At 56.3% G+C, this 20,755-nt stretch overlaps 12 protein-coding genes across 12 annotated transcripts in view; 5 read left to right on the top strand and 7 right to left on the bottom strand.

The window, feature by feature from the left end:
• Positions 1–1,659: 1,659 nt before the first annotated feature.
• N657DRAFT_668121 (uncharacterized protein) lies at positions 1,660–3,161 on the top strand (the record flags this gene model as incomplete). Its single annotated transcript, XM_062795434.1, has 3 exons — positions 1,660–1,773; positions 1,833–2,831; positions 2,864–3,161. The coding sequence occupies 3 exons, from the start codon at positions 1,660–1,662 to the stop codon at positions 2,879–2,881; spliced, it is 1,131 nt and encodes a 376-aa protein (XP_062652782.1). The 3' UTR covers positions 2,882–3,161.
• Positions 3,162–3,669: 508 nt separating this feature from the next.
• N657DRAFT_50029 (uncharacterized protein) lies at positions 3,670–4,799 on the bottom strand. Its single transcript, XM_062787668.1, has 2 exons — positions 4,722–4,799; positions 3,670–4,642 (listed from the first exon to the last, which is right to left on the bottom strand). Exon 2 carries the CDS (start codon positions 4,622–4,624, stop codon positions 3,683–3,685), a length of 942 nt encoding a protein of 313 aa, XP_062652783.1. The 5' UTR covers positions 4,625–4,642; positions 4,722–4,799; the 3' UTR covers positions 3,670–3,682.
• A 1,144-nt stretch (positions 4,800–5,943) lies between these two features.
• Positions 5,944–6,927, top strand: N657DRAFT_560723 (DnaJ-domain-containing protein; the record flags this gene model as incomplete). The annotated part of the gene is made up of 4 exons (XM_062788001.1): positions 5,944–5,977; positions 6,037–6,097; positions 6,168–6,771; positions 6,850–6,927. 4 exons carry the CDS (start codon positions 5,944–5,946, stop codon positions 6,925–6,927), a joined length of 777 nt encoding a protein of 258 aa, XP_062652784.1.
• A 153-nt stretch (positions 6,928–7,080) lies between these two features.
• N657DRAFT_586597 (uncharacterized protein) lies at positions 7,081–8,945 on the bottom strand. The gene is made up of 3 exons (XM_062789805.1): positions 8,655–8,945; positions 7,642–8,579; positions 7,081–7,571 (listed from the first exon to the last, which is right to left on the bottom strand). The coding sequence occupies exons 1-3, from the start codon at positions 8,725–8,727 to the stop codon at positions 7,251–7,253; spliced, it is 1,332 nt and encodes a 443-aa protein (XP_062652785.1). The 5' UTR covers positions 8,728–8,945; the 3' UTR covers positions 7,081–7,250.
• An 83-nt stretch (positions 8,946–9,028) lies between these two features.
• Positions 9,029–9,745, top strand: N657DRAFT_639552 (uncharacterized protein). Its single transcript, XM_062791792.1, has 2 exons — positions 9,029–9,578; positions 9,687–9,745. Exon 1 carries the CDS (start codon positions 9,196–9,198, stop codon positions 9,391–9,393), a length of 198 nt encoding a protein of 65 aa, XP_062652786.1. The 5' UTR covers positions 9,029–9,195; the 3' UTR covers positions 9,394–9,578; positions 9,687–9,745.
• Positions 9,436–12,262, top strand: N657DRAFT_50085 (uncharacterized protein). Its single transcript, XM_062787676.1, has 6 exons — positions 9,436–9,578; positions 9,687–9,745; positions 9,793–10,141; positions 10,313–10,665; positions 10,739–11,024; positions 11,082–12,262. Exons 1-6 carry the CDS (start codon positions 9,561–9,563, stop codon positions 12,093–12,095), a joined length of 2,079 nt encoding a protein of 692 aa, XP_062652787.1. The 5' UTR covers positions 9,436–9,560; the 3' UTR covers positions 12,096–12,262.
• Positions 12,263–12,838, bottom strand: N657DRAFT_50049 (uncharacterized protein). Its single transcript, XM_062787671.1, has one exon. It carries the CDS (start codon positions 12,664–12,666, stop codon positions 12,430–12,432), a length of 237 nt encoding a protein of 78 aa, XP_062652788.1. The 5' UTR covers positions 12,667–12,838; the 3' UTR covers positions 12,263–12,429.
• N657DRAFT_50069 (uncharacterized protein) lies at positions 12,838–13,471 on the top strand. Its single transcript, XM_062787674.1, has one exon. The coding sequence runs from the start codon at positions 13,010–13,012 to the stop codon at positions 13,358–13,360; it is 351 nt and encodes a 116-aa protein (XP_062652789.1). The 5' UTR covers positions 12,838–13,009; the 3' UTR covers positions 13,361–13,471.
• Positions 13,472–13,997: 526 nt separating this feature from the next.
• On the bottom strand, positions 13,998–15,058 carry N657DRAFT_50111 (uncharacterized protein). The gene has a single exon (XM_062787678.1). The coding sequence runs from the start codon at positions 14,941–14,943 to the stop codon at positions 14,083–14,085; it is 861 nt and encodes a 286-aa protein (XP_062652790.1). The 5' UTR covers positions 14,944–15,058; the 3' UTR covers positions 13,998–14,082.
• Positions 14,754–16,880, bottom strand: N657DRAFT_50101 (uncharacterized protein). The gene is made up of 2 exons (XM_062787677.1): positions 16,439–16,880; positions 14,754–16,388 (listed from the first exon to the last, which is right to left on the bottom strand). Exons 1-2 carry the CDS (start codon positions 16,785–16,787, stop codon positions 14,947–14,949), a joined length of 1,791 nt encoding a protein of 596 aa, XP_062652791.1. The 5' UTR covers positions 16,788–16,880; the 3' UTR covers positions 14,754–14,946.
• A 450-nt stretch (positions 16,881–17,330) lies between these two features.
• On the bottom strand, positions 17,331–17,726 carry N657DRAFT_562340 (uncharacterized protein; the record flags this gene model as incomplete). Its single annotated transcript, XM_062788132.1, has 2 exons — positions 17,331–17,458; positions 17,507–17,726. 2 exons carry the CDS (start codon positions 17,724–17,726, stop codon positions 17,331–17,333), a joined length of 348 nt encoding a protein of 115 aa, XP_062652792.1.
• Positions 17,727–20,520: 2,794 nt separating this feature from the next.
• The window catches only part of N657DRAFT_652545 (uncharacterized protein), a gene marked incomplete at both ends in the record, with an annotated part of 2,859 nt that continues 2,624 nt past the window's right edge, over positions 20,521–20,755 (bottom strand). Inside the window, one exon of the mRNA XM_062794312.1 lies at positions 20,521–20,748. Within this exon, the coding sequence (XP_062652793.1) occupies positions 20,521–20,748 (228 nt within the window). The remainder of the gene's footprint in view (positions 20,749–20,755) is intronic.

Consider the following 20,755-nt stretch of genomic DNA (forward strand, 5'->3'; position numbering starts at 1 on the left):
CAGGAGGAGGCCGAGAGACCTGTCCAGTGCAGCGGTTGTGAGTATGGCGGCGTACCGCTCGTGTGCCGCGTCAACTCACGGCCTCCCAGCGACCGGTCCCCGGGCCGTGCGACTCCATTGCCAGTCCTCGTGCCGACATTACCCGCGGGGCAAGCTTCCCAACGAGTTGAGAGCCCGCGTCATACCCACTCGAATGCGGACTTCTGCCTTGCGTCTGGCCCCGACTCAGCCTCTCAATGCTGCAGCAATGACGGCGACGTCGTCATGGTCGGCGGAACGGTTCTTCGCCGGAACCGGCGGGAGCACCTCAAATGAGCACAGTGTGCAACCTGGGAGGCGGGAATCGTGGTGCGCGAGTTTCGGCGAAGGCTTGTGAGGCGGTCGGGGAGGTGGCAGCACCCGGAACGCGTTATGAGGTCGTTGATGATGGCGCAGGGCATGGAGATGACGCCGGACGTGTTGGTCTGCAGCGGCAGGCCTCGTCAATGGATGGAGCGGAGAGTGGGGAGCTGGCTTGGGGAGCAAGACTGCAGGATGACGCGCTTTCGGATGAGGACAGGGACGGGCAGACCTGTAGCATCATTTCGGCTTCCAGCAAAGCGACGCAGGCTCGATCCAGATCGATGGATACGTACAAAAACGCGCGCTGACGCGTGGCTATCAAGCCCGAGGGGCTGGACAATCACCTGCATGGTTCAGTAGCAGAACGGGAAAGGTCGGCGGTGCTTCGATGGGTGGTTCAACTTGGCGTTGCTTTCCACGAAAGGGTCACTCGGTGCTCTTCTGTCCTATTGCTTGATATTACAACTTTACATATTGCTTTGAATGCTAGACACTTGCTTTACGAGCCGTGAAAGCATCAGCAAGCGTTCTTCGTCATGATCTGTCGAGTTCCGGGCTAGACTCGGCAGTGCAGCTTAGAATCAGGATGGCATGCATTAGGGAGCAGAAGGCTACACGGTCGAGAAAACAATGACGACTTATTCCACTTAGCTAGTCTGTATATACTGTGGAAGCTTGGGCAAGCGTTCCTCCTCCTGAATCATGGAGTTATGGGCTGCACTCGGCGGTGCAGCTCAGAGCATAACATAGCATGCATGCAGTCGAGAACAAAATGACGACTTATTTCACTTAACTAGTCCGTACGTGTCGTGGAAGCATCAAGCGTGGTTGTTTTTCGTGAATCTTCGAGTTCCATGCTAGACTCGGCAGTGCAGCTTATAGTGCAGTATGGTATGCATTAGAGAGCAAAACACTATGCGGTCGAGAACACAATGACGACCTATTCCACTCAACTAGTCTGTATAATGGACTGAGCGTCTGTTGCCGCGACGCGTCGCAGCTCTTCAGAGGAGGGTATAAAGCTGGTGCTTGCACGCTTGATCTTCACCATCTTCCTCCAGTATTACACTCCCCATCGACTTCGTTGATCAACTGCCGTTGCATATCTACAGCTCTCGGTTCATCCGCTCTAATCAATATCTCATTCACATCCGTTACTGCACATACCGCACCACACACACAAGCTGCAGACAGCTTCAACCACCCGCCTTTGTCACCCGTGTAAGTGGTATTGTGTCTCTTCTCCGTACAGTCGCAACGCTTCAAGTTCAATACTAACACGCATGCAAGATATCTTGGACCAGAACGGAGAACAAGATGGTTTACTCGAATACCAAGATCACAAGCCAGGCCGTCCAGCCCAACAATGTCGCACACCTTGATCCCGGGTTTGTTGACCCCTCTGTCGTGGAGCAGGTCGAGGCCGTTATCGTAGGTTAATGTCTCTTACACTCGCACTTCATCACTTGACTGACATGCGTCTTTACCAGGCAGCACAAATCACACACGCACGTGTGGCCGACCTGCTCAAGTCGGCAATTCCGCTAGAACTTCTCGAGTTTTCGGCGACCTACACCACTCCAGCCGCCGCCGCCACCACCACCGCCAATACTTGCAGTAACCTTCTTGGCGAGGATCGTCTGGACCACCCCCTACCCAAGAACCAGACGAGCCGGGTGGCCCGTGACTCGTCTTCCATTTGTTTTGTCGGCCTTGACCTCACCGACACCAAATCTATGACAGGAGACAGCAAGTCGTTGTCCATGGGCGCGGCCGTGAACGTGAACGCGTGGGAGCTGCCGTGCGGAATTGCCAACGTTGCCCTGTCTGCTCCTTCTTCTGCTGCCGTTCCCATCACAACAGCCGGAACAGAGCAGAAGCTTTGGCAACCAGGCGCCCAAACGGCCATCTTCGACACCGACCCCACGACAGCTGGCAGCAACTATTTGTCTGTGGATGCCGCCGTGAAACCCGCCAACGTCGCCCTGTCTGCTACTTCTTTTGCCGCCGTTCCCGCCACAACAACCGGAACGGAGCAGCAGCTTTGGCGGCTGGGCACCCAAACAGCCATGCCGATGTCCGCGGACATCTTCAGCACCTGCCTCAGGACAGGAGTCAGCGACTACCTGTCTGTGGATGCCGCCGTGAAACCCGCCGACATCGCCCTGTCTGCCCCATCTTTTGCCGCTGTTTCCACCGTAACCACGGGAACGGCGCAGCAGCTTCCCAGTTTTCAGCCGGGCACCCAGACAATCATACCTATGACCACGGCCATTTTCGGTACCGCCACCACGACAGCCGGCGCCAAGGAATTCCTGCAGCAGTTCTGGCAGCAGCACGCATCACAAGCGCCCACCACTACGGCCAACATGAACACGGCCATGTTTGCCCCTTTTCCCGGCCCCACTACTACCGTGATCGCTCAGCCGACAATCAGCGAAGCCCAGATCCCGCCGCAGACGCCGCCGCCGCCAATAGAGAAGATTGTGGTAGTGCAGGGACCCTCTGGAGCAAGGACGAGGAAGGCGCGTCAGGCTGAAACTCGGTCACGACGGCGGGCGAAAAAGCAAGCAGAAAAAGCCAAGGGCGGAGGAGGCCAGGATAGAATCCGGAAGCCGGCTGGGAGACCGAGGAAGGCGAAGAAAGATTCTTTTGAACAAGGGGCGACGGGAGATGTTGGGATGGCTCGAATGAAAGCCGTGGTAGAAAGTATGCGAGGAGGGATTGTGGGAGGGTTTGCAGGAGAGTTAGGAGCAGGGACAGGTGGGGTGCCGGTTGCGATCGCTGGAATGGGAGGCATGGTAGGATGTATGGGAGGGCAATTCGTGGAAGGTCTGGGGGGGGAGTTTGGAGCAGGGATAGGAGGGTTCACGCCTGACACAAGTCAACATCAATATCTTTGAACCCATCTGCACGCAACTTGAATGTCAAGCCTTCCTCAGGACCGATGAGTAGCAGAGCTGCCTAAGCGCCCTCAGATTTCGGGAAATCAAACGTAGGTCTGGGATGATGCTTCTAGAGGCATCTTTGCATGTCGCGAGGGAGTGGTTTGAAGGTACCAAGCCGTGTCCTGCTCCTTGTCTGCACCTTGGAATATCGTCGCCAGACTCCCCTTGTCAGGTCAGAAAGTAGTCTCTAAAGACAAAATGAAAGCTAGATGCTCCTGTTATCGATTAGACAAAGGGAACAACGTGAAGTATCTACCACTTATACCACCGATACGAATCCTCCACAGTCTATATGATTTGCAGCTGAAGTTCCCACGCATACCATCCCATGCTCAATCAACTCCCTCGCTAACACAATCTCAATAACCCTGGGCCACAACCAAATATAGAAGTCACAACATCTCCTCATCCTCCCTCATGGCCATAATCCGCCCATACTGATCCGCCATGGCCGCCTCCCTCCTCCAATGATCCATCCCGACATTTGTCGTCTTGTACACGGGATCGGCGTGCGCGGGGCTAAAAGTCGGCATACCCCCAGCGCTGTCCACGAGGGCAACACACCCGAGCGAATCGGTCGTCTCCTTAGTGGGCGGCGCCACAGCCTCAGCATACGCCCTGCGAACGGACTCTTCGTACTCACGGCGGGCCATCTCCTCGTATCCCGACGCCATGTAGGGCTCCATGTAGTGGTACGACGCGGCAGCAGCGATCCAGCGGCCGTCGCCCGCCTGGATGGGCGTTAGCGGGGTGCCGTCGAGCGACATGATCGTCTCGGACTCCGAGTTAGCCTCCGGCTCGGGCGAGTCGCTCATGCTGAACTCCTGCTGAAGTTGCTGGTCGATGAGCTCCTGCTGTTGCTGCTCGAAGCGCAGCCGGGCCAGAACCTCTTCTTGATCGACGGTTGTCGTGCTCCAGGTGAGGAATGGATTGTCGTTGCTGTTGGTAGGTGGGCAGGCGCGCCAGAGCTCGAGGAGGCGGAACTTCTCAGGGGTGTCGACGGTTTTGAAGAGGTGGAGCTGGGCTGGTGAGAGACCAGCGGGGTCGACGCTGTGCTCCCGAAGCACTCGTTCTACGAGGGCGTGCTCGCTCTCGGGTGGTTCTGAACTGGGGCGTGATTGTTGGGCATTCTGTTTTGCTACGTGCGCTGAGTGGGTGTAGTGCTGCGAGATGTAGACGATTTTGCGTTCCTCCTGAGGCTGCTGGGCCGGCACGGGAGCGGGAGCCGGTGCGGGTACGGGTGCTGGACGACACATGGGGTCTAGGGTGAGGTTGCGGCGGAACAGGGCCACCAGCTCCTCCTGGGGCTGCATGTTCGCGTACACGGCAGCCATGATGCGGACAATATCGGGCTGCAGCTTGTCAGTTGATTCCGTCTTTGTCTCTCGGCAAGGTGCTGTGTCAAAAGTCTGTAAAACGGTACCTCGGGACAACCCCGCTCAAGACAGATGATGGGGCACAGTAGATTGCCGCTGCTGCTGCGGAGGTACTCTGGGTACACTTGAGAAAGGAAGTATAGTGGTCGTGGTTAGCAGGAGAGCAGAGAGCGGTGTGGCTGGAGCTTTTTGGTCGGGCGAGTAGCAAGCAATCTGGATTCTATTGACTATGCTATGTACTGAAGAAGACGGCGCTTTGTGTGAGGGCTTCAGGGACAGACGTGGCAGCGGAAGAATACGGGCAGGCGGAAATTGCTTGTTCGGCGTCTCGAGGGTGAGGTGCAAGGTCGAACAACGTGACAGTCACGCCAAATTAGGCGCTCAAAGCCAAGGCGCCGGAATCGGAAGAGTGATGAAGCAAGGTCGGAGATGCGACAATATCGATTTGAACCATAAAGCAGAGAAAGATGACCTGGGCGTGATTCCGACGGCCGGGTTCAATATCAGGTAAGGGAGCTGGCCTCGATGAGGTGTGAGGCGAGGAAGTGATGAGGGGCAGATCCGGGCCATGCTAATTTTGTTGAACTGAGGGGTGGAAGTGCACCAATCCACTAAACTGGAAGGAAACAAGCAGGCCTTTGCAGCTGTCACGCTTCAATGCCCACATGGGCGGCCTGTTTTTGGGGTCAACTGGGGAGGTGTGGCCATTGGGCACTGATACGTTTCGACCTTACCTCCAACCATCATGCGGTGTGAATGGAGGACCTAAGTTAGTACTAACACGGCCCAATAAAGCAGCAAACAATCAGCCAGCAGAATAAACGGTACTAAGGTGATCGACATCGCTCAAAAGTCCAAGAAAACTGATGCCGTCAGGATCCATGGAAATATCAGCTGAAACTGATGAATAGGAGCCGAGAAGAGTTGAAGATGGCGATTGCTGAATTCCAAAGCCCCATGTGACGTCCACCACCTAGTCTGGGCTTTGGAGGGGCTTGCAGAAAGTGGGTCGGGGCTCGACTTGGGTCACACTTCAGGCGGCAACAAGCCACCTTGCAAGCCACAGATGACGTCGGCTCCATCCTGATACCAACCTGCCGTCCTTCACGACACCAGACTGGCAAACGTCTGCGACATTGTGCGAGTTCGAGATTGAAATCGGGAATTAGTTTCTAGGGAGCGCCCAGATCTTCCAACCTTTTCCGTTTTACCCTGAACACCGACAGACAGAAATCTTCCACTCAACATTACAATTCGACGACTTACAGACGATCAAGATGGCCTCGGAACCAGGCCGTCCGCCCAATTACTGTATTCCTCCCATCACCACTTATAGTTGCCGTCCCACACTAATAACCAAACCTCCGCAGACGCGATCCTCGAAGTCCCAGAAACCGCCTCTACCACCCAAATCCGCGATGCCTACAAACGGTAAGCCCGCCTCAAATCCACCCACCCCAAAACCCCACCATCACAACGACCTGACTCTCCCATTCTAAAGGGCCGCCTTAAAAACCCACCCCGACCGCGTCCCGACAGACCACCCGGACCGCGCCTCGCGCACCCGCAAGTTCCAGCTCGTCAACGACGCCTACTATACCCTGTCCGACCCTACCCGCCGGCGTGACTACGACGCCCAGCGCAACTTGTACTCCCGCACTAGTGGCGGCGGTGGAACATCGCAGCAGATGCCAGGCGGCTTCGGCGGCTTCCCCAGCGGAGGCGACCCTTTTGCCGAGGCGGAAGCGGGAGCGGGGACCGGTGGGAGGACGGGAGCGGGTGGTGGGATCCCCTTCTCGTGGGCGTGGAACTTCTTCACCGGTGGCGGGCAGGAGCAGCACCAGCAGGGTCAAGAGCGGGAGCGGACTGAGAACGAGCAGTTTGCGGATGTATTTGAAGAGATGTTGCGCGAGGAGGGGATGGCGGACCAGGGGCCCGGAGCGAGACCGACGGGTAAATTCTGGAGCGTGGTTGGTGGGTTGAGCGGCGGGGCGTTGGGGTTCATTGTGGCCAACGTGCCTGGGTTGGTTGCGGGCGCCGTGGCGGGGAATCGGCTGGGTGCAGTGCGGGATGCGAAGGGGAAGAGTGTCTATGCGGTTTTCCAGGTGAGCTCCTCTCTCTCTCTTCTCTTTGGGACTCGAGGGGAGGAAGTCGACAGGGCTTCGCTGACGTTTTGGGGATAGGAATTGCCGCAGGCTGACCGGGCGAGGTTGCTTAGCCAATTGGCCGCGAAGGTCTTGAGCCAGGCTGTCGGGGTGTGAGGTGGTTTTGTTGCGTCCAACGTGGGATCGTGGTGGATAGAGGGTAACTAGGCGTTGGAGTTTCGGTACGGAATCTTTAGGGAGGATTAGCTGGACGGAAGAGGGGAACTGGCTAGGAAAGATGCTTGGATATTTCGGGAACATAATAACGTACTCAGCCTGGTCCGCGGAATGCCGAAGCCCAGGTGCAGCGCAATCATTTTCTCACGTTACCTGTCGCAAAACCTATGCCCTTCGTTGACTGCCAAAACTATATACAAACAAATATCTACGGGCAAGTCATCACACTTATGTTGTGAAAAGCAATCAGAACCTTTCGCCCATTACCTCTTCTTGTTCTTCCGCTTGCTGGCCTTGCCTCCCTGCTTCAGGCTGCCGCTGGTTTTCGTCTGGCCCAACTCGTCGATCGACTTCTCCAGCAGCTCAAAGTCCTCGGCCGACCCGCTGCTCGGTGTGGGCTTGCCGGACTCGGAGTTCGCCTCGTCGTCGTCCACGGCCTCCACCTCCGGGCTCTCATCGGCATCGTCCTCCGTAGCTTCGTCGGCACGCTTGTCGAAGAAGCGCCCGACGGTCAGCCGGTAGGCCCACAGCGGCAGACGCACGACGGCGGTGTCCTTAAAAGAGGGACGTGGAAGTTCGTTGGGCTATTGAGATTGTTAGTCCCGCATGAAAAGGAGAGTTGGGCGAGGCGAAGTAAGGTTGGGCACAACTCACATCAAGCAGGAACTCGGCCACCTTGCCATCTTCATCCTCCTGCTCAAGGTAGACGTCGCCCAAAGAGTCGACAACTAGAACCTTGCCGTTCTCTGCAACGACGCGCTTTTTGGTGCCAGTCGGGCCAGCGCGCTGGGGCTGGGGCTGCGGTGTCGCAGACCCGGAGACTGTGGGCGAGCCCCGGGCGCGCCGTGCCTTGCGCCCACCAGTTTGCGCATCCTTCTCCTTCTTCGCGTCGCGCTCCTGCATCCTGCGCATCTTCCGGTTCATGGGCACAGGCCGTCCCTCTTCATCCTGGTACATTTGCTGCTGTGGTGGTGGCGGGGGAGGAGCAGCTGAGGGTTGGGCATCGACGCCCGGGACGTTGATGCCGAGGTTCTCGCCCCAAGCGGTGTGACGCGCAAACTTGATGTACCGCTCGACAAACTCGCGCTGGCGCTTCCAGCTCATGTACAGCGCAAGGTAATGTGCCCCACCACCAGCGAACAAGAACACGCCGAACATGGCGGTGCCCAGGCCCGGGCGGTAGCGGCTGTAGTAGTACTCGGTGCCCTTCCACGTGGGGAAGCCGTGCGTAAGGAAGTGGTCATAGCGGTCACGGCCTGGTCCGCGCAAGACATCGGCGACGATGGACAGGCGGGTCTGGCGCTCCTCTGCGCGCTTGACGGCGGCCTTGAGTTCGGCGGCCGTGGGCGGCTTCGTGACGTGGACTCCCGGCTTGCCCTTCTTTTGCTTGGATTTTTCCTTTTGGGCCTTGAGGCGCTCGGCCGTCAGCTGCTGCCTGACCTTGTCGGGATGGAGTTGCCGCGATTTCTTCTTGTACGCCTTGTTGATATCTTCGAGGCTCGCCCCCCGGCTGACGCCCAGGAAATCGTAGAAAGTAACATCCGGTCCCTCATGGGCAATCAGCTCGTCACGGACGCGGAAAATTTCGCGGTCTGCAGAGGAAAATCCGGTCAATACGGCGACGGTCGCACTGCTAGAGTGATTGGTATTGGCGACAAGAGACTCACCTTCCTTGGTCCATGCTGCTGTCAGCGGCGTGAGAAGGGCTAAAACCCCGAAAGTGATTGCCGAGAGCTTCATTTTGGCATTGGCGCATGAGCGAAGCCGGCTGGGTAGGATTCACGCAAAACTCGTAGCCGTGGAATACCTCGATAGTTTCGACGGAAGAAACACGTTGGAAGTTCTGCCTTTTGCAAGGACCGGAACATTGGAGAATTTAGTAACGCCAAGACCTTCCCGTTTCGATGTGATAGGGGCCGACCCCTAGACTCGGCTCTGGAGTCTAAGCTCCGCCTCTGTATTCAGTGGATCAATTAACTTATTCCTGATGCAAAATCTCTGGCGTTGTACGGCTGCGGTTGCTGACTCAGCTACCCCGGCCCAACGCTTGCCCGATGTTTTGCCGGACGAGATCCCGTTCGCGTTCCCGGACCGGGACCGCCTCCGTAACGACTCCAAACGGCGCCGGCGACGGAGGCCGGAAGGCGTCGCCCATTCTACTTCGTTCACACCCATCGAGTCCTCTAACACATATTCCGCGCATTCGCGATGGAGATGCATTTTCAGCGCCAGGATCCCGTCCCCTGCTCGCGGGGCTGTGGCCGAGGATGCGAACCAACTGCGTCCGACCCTCGAGGCTCGGTGCTGGGCTGGCTTGCTCATGCCGTCGTGGCCTCCCTCCTGCCCTCCACCCAAACCTCAGAATCCCCTTCCTCTCTGCTTTCTCGTCATTCTTCCTTCTCTTAACATACTCCTTGGCTCACTCTGACGGTACAACAACAGTTGCGCTTTTCCGAGGTGGACCAGGAAAGCGTTAATGCGCTCCTCCAGGATTACTTGGACAATGCCATAGAGGAGGAGGGTAACGAGCAGCCCTTTGTTGCTCCGGGCACACAAGCGGAGCGCGATAGAATATGGACTGCCTGGACCGAGTATGTCTTCTCCACCCCTTCCCTGGCTTCCCCAAACACAAACCAGAATCTCGACATTACGCCTAGGACAATGTGCTGATGTGTTACTAATCTTATCATTTTCTAAAGTTTCTGTGGACTTACCAGAAAAAAGAGGATGAGATGGACAGCCACGGTACTCCCCAGAGGTACGTGGCCCACCATCGAGCACGAAATCAGTGCTAACTGAGTGAAGCTGTCGTGGTCTCGACCCCTGCCGCTTCTGGGTGGACTTCGCTCGGGACCCATCGGTCCCAAGTGTTCAAGCGCCAGTTCAGGCCTTTCTGCACAAATTTGTGGAAAACTCCGTCAAGGAACGTGTCGTGTTAGGGCCGGAGGAGCGCGCCATGGTCCGCACACTCAACTCTGCTTATAGTGTCATTGAGGTTTGGCGGAGGCTCGTCGCAGCGGCCGATTTCAAGGTTCTCCGTGGCGGGCGGAAAGCGCTGCGGAAAAAGGAGAAATACCTGGAGGCTGACCGGCTTTTTCTAAAGTGGGAACAAGAAGGCGAACGACGTGAGGGACCCGCCTATCTAATTGTCCAGGTATGTGACGCCGAATTGGATGCATTCCCTTTTTCCCTTTCAAATATTTCGGTCCCCTTACACTTCATTGTATCCCTGACGTGGTAACTTTGTCTACAGCTCTCCTCTTTCGCGCACTCTGTCCGTCGTGCTTCTACCATTAGTGTGTTCTACTGACCAGTGCCTGGCTAGTGGATTCTCCTCAAACTGTCGCCAGCGCTCAACCTGGAGATAAACACGTTGTACGTGAAGGTTGAAGCGACAGCAGCAGATATCATCCTCATTCTTCTCGCGCTATATCAGCGGGCTGAGGATATACCCGCTCCGCCACTTACGAGGGTGTCGTTCCACGCCGCCGTCCTTCTCGGCAGTACCGGCGGTTTCCGGCCAGGCAGCCTTATGAACACCAAGTGTCGGCAGTATACCCTGTCCGTCGTGAGCGACCCTGATGATAGGACCCAGACGAGGATTATTGTTACACCCAACATCGGTCGGAACAAAGTCAAGACGACTCAAATGACCTGTAAATACAGGAAGCAAAAATCGTAAGCAATTCCATCTCGAGCAGATGCGAGGCCGAGGGCTAACGAGGTGTATCCCCCTAACCCCCATCAACAGCGTCGCCTACTCTACCACTCTCGTGCCTTATCCTGTCCTCTGTTTGGCAAGCCTCGTGATCGCCCGGGCGGTAGAGATGGACGCTTTGGCAATCAGCTTTGAATCGGCCCACGACCTTCTCCACCGTCCAGTCCTTGGCAAGACCGACCGTATCGACATTCCCTGGAAGGAGGAATTCCTGGACAAGCCTCTTTTCCCACTAGCATACCCAGTGTTTTACGAACTATGGATGCGGTGCCTCCTTGTCATAGGCTGCCGCAAGACTATCCGCCCTTATGCTCCTCGCGTGGGTGCTGGAGCCCACATGGATGGTATGTTGCTTCTGGACACTGACCGCCGCCAGACGTTACATAGTCAACTAACACGCATTGCAGAAAGCCTGTCAAGTGCCCTACGGAACTATGTCATGAGTCACTCAGGAGCCATTTTCGAAAACGACTACCAAACAGGCGTCGTGAGACCTAATCTCGCCGCATTAGCGTATGGGCCCAAAGCGGTGCGCCGGGATGAAACGCTTTTCAACGACCTTCGCAATATGTCCCTTACACGGGACGAGGGTGCCCCGATCTCGGTGTCAAAAGAACAGATTTCGAAGTTCCGAGAACGAAGGGATATCGCCAAGTTCCGCGACGAGATCCAGGCCTCAACCGACCAGGGTGAGAAGAAAAGGCTTCACAGGCAAATCAGAACCACCATCGAGACTTGCATCAAGCTGCAGCTCGACGCAGATCGACAGGCCTACTTCAAGGCGGCGGACCGGTTGCGTCTCCAGGGTCTTGAGCCGGAGCCAACACCCGGCGCGGGGGGTCCGGGTATGGCGGCTCCGGTGGCCGCCCTTCTGTCTCGCCCAGGACCGCGAGAAGACGGCGAGTTGTTAACGGTCGGCACGAGCGTATCGGAGCGGTATATTGATGCGCAGCTGCTGCACCTCTCGTCTATCGCACTCAGTGTACCACGGCTAGTTCCAAAGGCAGCGGCAGCTTCCAAGCCCCAGCGGGCACCGCGGGTTCCAGAGACAGCGGCAGCTTCCAAGCCGCAACGGGACTCCTGCTGTTTCGTCTGCTCCAAAGGCTTCACAACCGCTCTTGCTTTACGCGGCACTTCCGGAATTCCCATCTTGTTGACGGTACGTTTGACAAGCCTCTCGCTTGTCGCGAGTGCAAGCGCGCTGGGGCGACAGAGGTTATCGTCCACGGCCCGGCACAGTGGTGCAATCCCATGGCCTCATCCACACACCAAGCGTCAATCCAGGTGCCAGCCCTCGGGATCGTCCGTCAAATTCGCCGTTGATCTGTCTTCTATGCGAGGCACCCATGGCATCTACGAGTACTCTCCTCGACCACATGAACCGGACTGAGATTCCTCGGTATCGTAAGGGCCTTCCCGTCGTCTGTGGCGCTTGCACTCGTGAGGGCCGAGTTGACGTCAAACCCATGAGCATCTGGGAATGGCTGACGCACGCTCGATCCGTCCACAAGTGGTCTCTTCCCGGCGTGGAGCCGTGCCTTCTCTGCGGACATCTCTGTGCCCTCGGGCCCGGCTTCCGGAGACATTTCACCGCTCAGCACAGCCACAGATTGGGAGAGCCTTTAGAGTGCGCCGCATGCGTCCCTTCGACAATGCCGGCTGGAGAGATGCAAGGGATTTATGGGTTTAAGGAGCTCCTCCGGCATGCTATGGAAAAGCACTCCTCAGGACAGGCAGTGACAAAAGTTGTCGGAGGAAAACGCAAGGGGGACAGCGACATGAACGGCGAATACACCGCTCCAGCCGCCAAGCGCAAGAGGGGCGCCAAGCACAACGTGGCGTACACGAAGGAGCCTTCCCCCTTCGTGACAGATGATGCAGACAGCGATCTGTGCGAGGACGTGATCATCTGCGCGTCGACTGTCGATGAGCAGCAAACGTGCCATCTCACACAGAATCATATGGGGGGCCGAGTGCAATTTTGGATTTGGATTCTCTAGAGCATGTCGACCCTGCTCTTCTCGCTCCGTGGCGGCCGGCCGCTTCCGCGCATCAAACCGCTGCGGTGCCCTCGAGAAGAGTCTTAAGTACACGAGTGGTTTGATGACACTGCGACATTTAAAGCCACTGTGGTGGGCGGCCCCGGCCCTTTGTATTCGATGGCCCGCAAAAGCCTAACCTCACATGCAACAAGCGCACAGCCGGCCGCGGCGACGGCCGTTGCTCCCGCTATAGCTAGCTAGGCGAGAGGACGTGGTGGGCTGGGTCTCAAGGCTGGACGATAGGACAGTCACTTAGCTATGTATGCTTAACCTTGTATCAGATGTCAAAATTGCCACCACACACTGTCATGTCTCCTGTGCAACTCGCAACGCTAGTGAGATGTTCAGTTTCCAGGTGTGGTTAAATACGGCGGTGGCTTGGTTTGGGAGGTATAGCACAGTAAGTGTGAGGAGGCAGACGACGACACCATGCCGAACAACCCAGCCGAGCGACCGAGCAATCGTCGGCGTCCCGGCGTGGCCGGTTGGAGGTGCTGTTAGCTGGCTCGGGCGGCCGTCGGCTACGGTATGCGGGCTGCGGATGGCTCTCTCGACGGTGCCATCGCCAGGGCTTCGCTTTACACTTGAGCAGGCCAAGCCGAGAGGACGATAGTACAACAGTTGGTTGATACATTCAATAGACCCAATAGGGCAGATGTTGATATACTGCTCGCGTACGGTCGAGAAAGCATGAAGCTTGTGCCGTCAGCAGGCTCGCCTGATCTGTTAGTCGACTTTATTTCGTGACGACAGCTTTCATTTCTACTCGAGTATTCAAAATCGTGGTGTGCAGAAGACCGGCTCAATGGATGTTGGTGACTGGCAAGGTTACACTGCATTAGTGGCGCTTAGCCTCCTAGGGCAGGAGTCGGCCATCCAGCGCATGGCAAGGCTCGAGGGCAGCACAAAGACGCGATTGCGTTCGAGTCAGTGCAGCGCCCCAAAACGGGATATACTCGCCATTGGGAAAGTTAAAAAGATAACTCCTTAACCCAAGGCCGGAACGACCGAATAAGCCAGTGATTTGACAGGCGAAGGCCGTCGACGGCGCCCGCATAGCCCGTCGTAGCCCTGGGCTAGGCTAGTCGTCGGACCTGGTGGCATGGCGAGGGCGATCGCCGGCTCTGTATGGATGGTAGGTATCACCAATGCACCGCTTCGCATTGATTGGGGTAATTATGGAGGAGCTATGGTACAGCGGGTTTTTCGGTGCTCTACTGCGGCCTGTCTCTCTCTCTCTTCTAATGAGCTCTCATCTGTATAAATCGAGCTTTCATAGACCAATTGTGTTGATGCAGCATGGAACGTGAAAACTATTTAGCAAAGAACTTCTATTTACAACTCCTCCTCCTCCTCCTCTTCTTCCTCTTCTTCCACGATAAAGGGGAGGTCTGCCCTCGCTGTTGATTCAACCGGAAGGGGATCCGGCTGCGTTGCAGGACCTCCGCCTTCTTCTACCCCGTCCATAGGGGCGACTAGACTGTCCCAAATAACACCATTTCGCTTCCTCTGTTCTCTTGCGGCAATGCGCTTCTGTCTATCTCGCGTAGGAGCCGGGACAGCCAGCGGCGAGACAGCGGGCGGCCTAGCCCTCTTCAAAGCCGGCTCCTCGGACTCTTCTTGTCGAATTGTCGATGAATTGGGCTGCGAGCGCAAGTGTTTTCGGCTGTTCATACCCCGAATAGGTGGTATAGCTAGACGGAAATCCTCGCGGGCAGGAATAGACCCCGTAGCTGCGCGGCTAGATGGTATAGCGAAAGTGAGATCGTCACGGGTACGAACTGACCCCCTAACAGCGCGGCTGGATTTCTGATCTTGACTCGTTGGTGGGCGGACAAGCCGGCCTCGTTGCGTTGGCGCGAAGGCCAAGATATCACGGACACCTCGAGCGCCGCCTTTCCAGTTGGGGTTCGCCACGAAAACCGAGCGAGCAGTTTCGCGACCAAAACTGGTGACCACGCTCGGCACTGTGTTTCTTGTAGGGCCGAGTAATTCAGATTGAAGGTTCTGTGTATCCTGGACGGCTGCCTGGTGCGATGTTTCAGGTGCAGACGAGTCTGTCAGTTGAAGAGGTGCGACCCCGGCACTCTGCGCCGCTTCGCGACCCGGCGTAATTCGCATAAATTGGGCAAAGATATTTGAGGCAGGGACTGCTCCGCCACCGCCTGCGGCTTTTTTGGCTACGCCACGTATCATGACCTATCGTCCAATGACGGATCGAGCTGCTTCGCGTCTTGGGATGCCCGCAGCGTCTTGTTGGGGTGCCTTTGCAGTCACGGAAGTCGCCTTGTTGTGCCTCGCTTTTGCAGCCGATCCAAAGTAGAGGGATCTTGGTCGGATCTTGTCCCCCGGAGCACGACGGGCAACTGTAGGCGCGCCTCCCTGCTCGTCCTCCGGCCCCAGAGCACTACCGTCGCCAACGACGTCATCCATAAGCGTATCTTCCATATCTTCCGTGTCTTCTAGACCCTGTCGGAAAATAGAGGCATGCTCTCCGAAGAACGCCGTCATCATATCGCGCAAGACGAATTCGGGATTGGGCTGACGACGCCTCGTCGTAGCTAGTCTGGGGAGGAACCCGTTTGCTCGTAGATACCAGAATCTCCGAGTGAAAGGCCTGCCACCTCTCCAGTCCGGTATCTTCCGCCACAAGGAAGCATGAGGGGGCTTGGGGCCAGCATAAGTAGCTTGGGACCCGGCGGCTTGAGTTTTGGACGTTCGAAAACCGATTTCGAAGGCCAGGTGCAGGAGATATGCGACGCATTGCGTGTTGACCTCGGCCTTAAAGCTGTCTTCCGGCCAGTCTTCGCGGGGCGGGAGGGCATCCTGAAGCCACGGGAAGAGCCGCAAGCAAGCTAAACAAAGCTGCATGAATGCGAGAGAAGGCGATGCTGGCCCCTCAATCTCCGGCAACTCGCCATCGTTGGCCTCCACCTGCGCAACCACTGGGGCCGTCCAAGTGCTGGAAAGGACTTCAAAGATGGTAGGGCTCCTCCTCTTGCTGCTCTTGCATAATGGCAGCTCGTCGACGACGTGTCGAATCAGGATCCTGGCTGCAAAACCAACGTAATGCATGTTCTCCTGAAGTATTTCGAAACTCGGTATAACCATGTCGAGGGAAAGAACATTTCGTCGCAGCATATCTCTGCCGCTGGGATCGGTCACGCTAGGAAATAGCGTGCCGTTGTCAAACAGGCGCTCGATCGTATCCGCGTCTCCCGAACAGACCGTAGGCATTCGGAACTGAACCATACGAATGCTGTCAATGTCGAGAGACTGCATGAGAATCATCTTTCCCTCGCATATCTTCTCCTTCCACACCACGGAAATGTGGTTGAGGTAGTTTATAATCTGCTCATCCATGTGCAAAGCAAGCCATTTATGGATGTTCCCGAGGAGCAATTGCTCCATCATGGCTGGGATTTCGAATAAACTGTTTAAGGCTTTGACCATAGGCAGGTTCTTGGGCCTCAGAAGCATCCTCATGTTACGCTCTTTAGGCCCCGTGAGGGAGCCCATACAGAGTGCGTATGTGACCTCATCGCGGCGGTAGCTCTCCACGATCTTCTGGTACAGTTCTCCATCCGATTGTTGTGGCTCATGGGAGAATGCGGAAATGAGTTCGAGCAACGGATCGAGCACTAGATCGTCAGCCTTCAACCAAATTCGGGAGAGAGACCTCGTGGCTTACGATCCGCGGAGAACAGATGAATGACCAGCGAAGTCTCTTTGTTGCCCTTGGTCGCCGCAACAAGATACTCGCCGTAGAGGCATGACAATCGGATGCCGGTAAGAAGAGGCAAGTCCTTTTGCCCTTTCCTCCCAGTTCCACGGAGCTGATCGGCAGAGAGCCCCAAATGCGCTAGGATCTGTCCAAACTTTCCTTCTTCCACGGTGCATGGTAGACGAACCTCAGTAGCGCCTGCTTTGGACAAATTTTTAAAAACTCTCCCAAGTCTTTCCCGTACTTTAAAGCTGATCTGCCTCCGATGAGGGAACTCCAAAGAGTCGAGAGGAACTCGCACAACGCCTAGGGACATATTGATTGTTCGTTCTGGGTATGCCAGATGCCGAGACACATTCTGTCACCGGAAAGGCAATTTTACCGTATAAATTTCTCTGTTGTATTCCCGTGTTAGCGGTCGGCTGCACCTTGGTGGGCTGCTAGGACGAAAACGCGAAAGGGGGACGTGAACGAGAAAAGGCGCCAACCCTAACCCTAAACCGCGATAAGAGACCAACAAAACCAGGGGAGCACTACCAGGCAGCGACTCGAGCGATACGTTCCAAGTCAAATCAACCTCTACAATAAGCATAAGGCTTTGTCTGAGTGATCGTCTGGCATTCATGGCCGTTGAGCAGCGGCACATGATGGACGCTACCAAAACCACAACAATTCCATTCACCCCATTCACCTATTTCCTATTCTCATGTCAGTCCTATCATTCCTCTCACCTTCAGACGCTTCTCTTTTATTGGCAGTCCTTGGTCTTACGTTCCACCTTGATTGGCGGGAATCAGCCGGAGTCACTTAGAGGGAGAAGTAGAGGGAAATATATGTCTCCTGTATCACTATCCTATAGCTATGTACCAGGGCCAGCCAGCTTAGTAGTCCATGTCCCTATGTCCCTCTCTCGTTCCACCACCCGTCGCCAGGATGGCCTTGCCTGGATGGCCTGGAAGTCGGCACGAATCTTCCGCAGTGCGGCAGCTAAGAGGCGTGAGCGGCGATACCGCGACGCACGGTGAGCATACCTACCGTCGTTGCAGGCCTCTGCACGCATTAAGCGTTCGAAGAGGTAATCGAACTCTCTTTCTAGGAGCAGTCCTTTGCGGTAGGCTTGTTGCAGAAGAATGAGGGTGCTCTTTCCTCGGTCTTCAGTCTTGGCAGCCCGTTTCTCGCGGACCACACGCGAGAGTTCCCACGTCGACCTGATCGCGGCCAAGAAACTGGCAATGACGATGATCGGATGAGGCATGATGAAGGAGGCGCGGTTGGGCTTGGGGTGGGCAGGCGCGGAGGGCATGGCGATCCATGGCGCCGGTGATATAGGCGGGACTAGACATGGCGCCTCCTCGCCATGAGACTTGAGGATGTGTCCTTCCCGGAGTCTCGACTTGAGAACGGGTTCTTGAAGATGCGACCCACGAGAACGCGTACTGGTCGCACGTTGTTGTTCTCGCAGGAGCACAGCGCTTACGACCGGTCGCGCTCCACTTGTTAGCACCCCGCGTCGGCAGTACCGTGCTACCCCTGGCAGCTGGCTTGTACGGGAAGTACTGGTCGCACCGCGTCATCGGGGCAACGCTGGGTTGGAGCGACTGGCCGCACCACACGCAGCAGCGCGCTGGCAGCAATGGTACTGTTCGCACACCGGATTCCCCAACGCGTTCGTACCAGTCGCACGCCGGCCATTTACGCAGGCGGCTGCCCTGCGACTGGTACCCTAGCGGGGCCCGGGGTTGCTGCAATACTGGTCGCACACTGGCCGCCCCCTGCGACTGTTCGCTACGGCACCGTGCTACTGGTCGCTCGCGGGCCTTCCCCTGCGACTGTTCGCTACAGACCCGCCGCAATACTAAAGGCGCAGACAGGCCTTCTCGTGTGACTGTTCGCTACAGGCTCACCGCAATACCAACAATGGTACAAGCTGCAGACCGGCCGTCCCCTGCGACTGTTCGCTACAGGCTTACCGCAATACCCAAGGCGCAAACAAGCCTTCCCATGCGACTGGTATTACTAGAGCAGGGCCCAGGGGCCACACCCATGGTACACGTCGCCTGCCAGGCCTTCGCATGCCTGACACGCACGAGTGCGACTGGTCGTGCTTCAGGCGATGATAACTTGGCTATGCATAACCAGCTAACAATAGCTACGTCGTCCGTCTGCCTAGTGCGCTCGAGGGTGCGCGTACCGCCTGAAGCCACGCTTAGTTCACTAGACGAAACTTCCCCCGGGCTCAGCTTCTTTCTCCAGGAGATCGTGTATTTCAATCTGGATTGGGTCTGTTACGAGTCAAATGCGACCTGTGACAAGATGGATGGATGGAATGAATTTTATTTCGCCCGGAGGCCTTGGCACGCTAACTACATCCGATTCAGAAGATCGCCCCGTGCGGTAGAAGGAATAGAAACCGGACAGATGGAAACAATCCAGGAATACGCTGTCGCTCCCTGGGCACCTCGCCTACAGCCGACGATCGAAGCTGACCGAGAGAAGGCGACCAAGATGGCCAACGGAGCCATAAGCATCGTGATGGCAACAAGCTCATCCGTGAAGAAAGGCATTGTCGGTGTTGGTGGCATCGCACGAGACACTCTCTTCAACAGGACCAGCGAGACCGTGACAAGATTTGCTGTAACCCTTGGCACGAGGGAGGAGCAGAACCCATACACAGCAGAACTAGCAGCCATCGCAATGGCCTTGGAGAAGATTCCGGCCAACGTCTGCCATAGGCACATCACCATCGTCACCAGGAACCAGTCAGCGCTGGCAGCAATTAGGCAACCGCGACAACAATCCGGCCAAGGCACTATATGGTAAATTTACGAGTTGGCTAGACTGCACCAAGAAAGAGGGAACTCAGTCGACTTCCTGGGGATCCCAGCGGAAGCCAACTTTGCGTTGGGCTTAGAGGCTAAGGCGGCAGCGCAAAGGACAACGAGGCAAGGACAGATACCCAACCTCCAAATGCCCCAAGCCAAGTCCACCGCAATCAGGCTGGCACTGGCCAAACACGACAAGGGAGAGGTCTTCCCGAAGGCGTAGGCAAATTCTCAAAGGCTCTGGACGTGGCACTACCTGGCAAGCACACTCGTGATCTCTACGACAAGTTGAAACGAAAAGAGGCCTGTGTCTTGGCACAACTCCGAACCGGAATGGCGAGGCTGAACGCTTTCTGAACAGAATCGGAGCGGTCGAGTCAGACCTTTGTCCCTGCGGCCGAGCGAGGGAAACAGTGGAACATTTTCTGTTGCGATGCGTGAGATGGGCAGCGTTGAGGGAAGACACGTTGCAATGCACAGTGGTTAGGCGAGGGAGCCTCCCATTCTACCTAGGAGGGAAAGCACCATCGGACCCAAAGATGTGGTCACCAGACATAAAAGCAGTCCGGGCAACGATCGAGTACGCAATGGCGCCAGGGAGATTGGATCTTGACGAGGAACGACGAGGATTGGGGCAATCACAGTAGGGGAGCTCCACTAACACTACACAACCTCGACCAGCAGATCCCGCTTTAGCTGCTGAAGATAGGACGCTGAACACTTGGAGAATGCAGCCTCAAGTCGATCTGCTAAAACCAAGTCAAGAGGCAACAGTTAGTGGCGTGAGAAAGGGGAAAAGAGTAGAGGGCTAGTACGAGGTGATGACTAAACGTCAACGAATGGATGGATGGATGGAATTTATTTCGCCCGGAGGCACGAAGCCTAAAGGGCCTTCGCACGCTAACTACATCCAATTCGTTGACGTTTAGTCATCAACTCGTACAAGCCCTCTACTCGTTTCCCCTGTCTCACCCCACTAACTGTTGCCTCTTGACTTGGTTTTAGCAGATCGACTTGAGGCTGCATTCTCCAAGTGTTCAGCGTCCTATCTTCAGCAGCTAAAGCGGGATCTGCTGGTCGAGGTTGTGTAGTGTTAGTGGAGCTCCCCTACTGTGATTGCCCCAATCCTCGTCGTTCCTCGTCAAGATCCAATCTCCCTGGCGCCATTGCGTACTTGATCGTTGCCAGGACTGCTTTCATGTCTGGCGACCACATCTTTGGATCTAGCTATGTTAGCCACTCGGCTACGGTGGCCGACGACGATTGTGCGTCTGGATGGTCTGCGCCAAGGACTCGCTGTTGAGCCTCGGCACACTCCTCCATCAATGCTAATGCATCTGTGTGTCGGCTTTGATCTTTCCAAGTAAACGCCAGGTTGGCCATGCTGGTCAGCGTGTCGGGATGATCGGCCCCGAGCTTCATCTTGCGAGTCTCCATCACCTGCACAAACAGCTTCTCGGCC

Source organism: Parathielavia appendiculata, assembly GCF_033297405.1.
Source record: "Parathielavia appendiculata strain CBS 731.68 unplaced genomic scaffold N657scaffold_1, whole genome shotgun sequence".
Lineage (NCBI taxonomy): Eukaryota > Fungi > Ascomycota > Sordariomycetes > Sordariales > Chaetomiaceae > Parathielavia > Parathielavia appendiculata.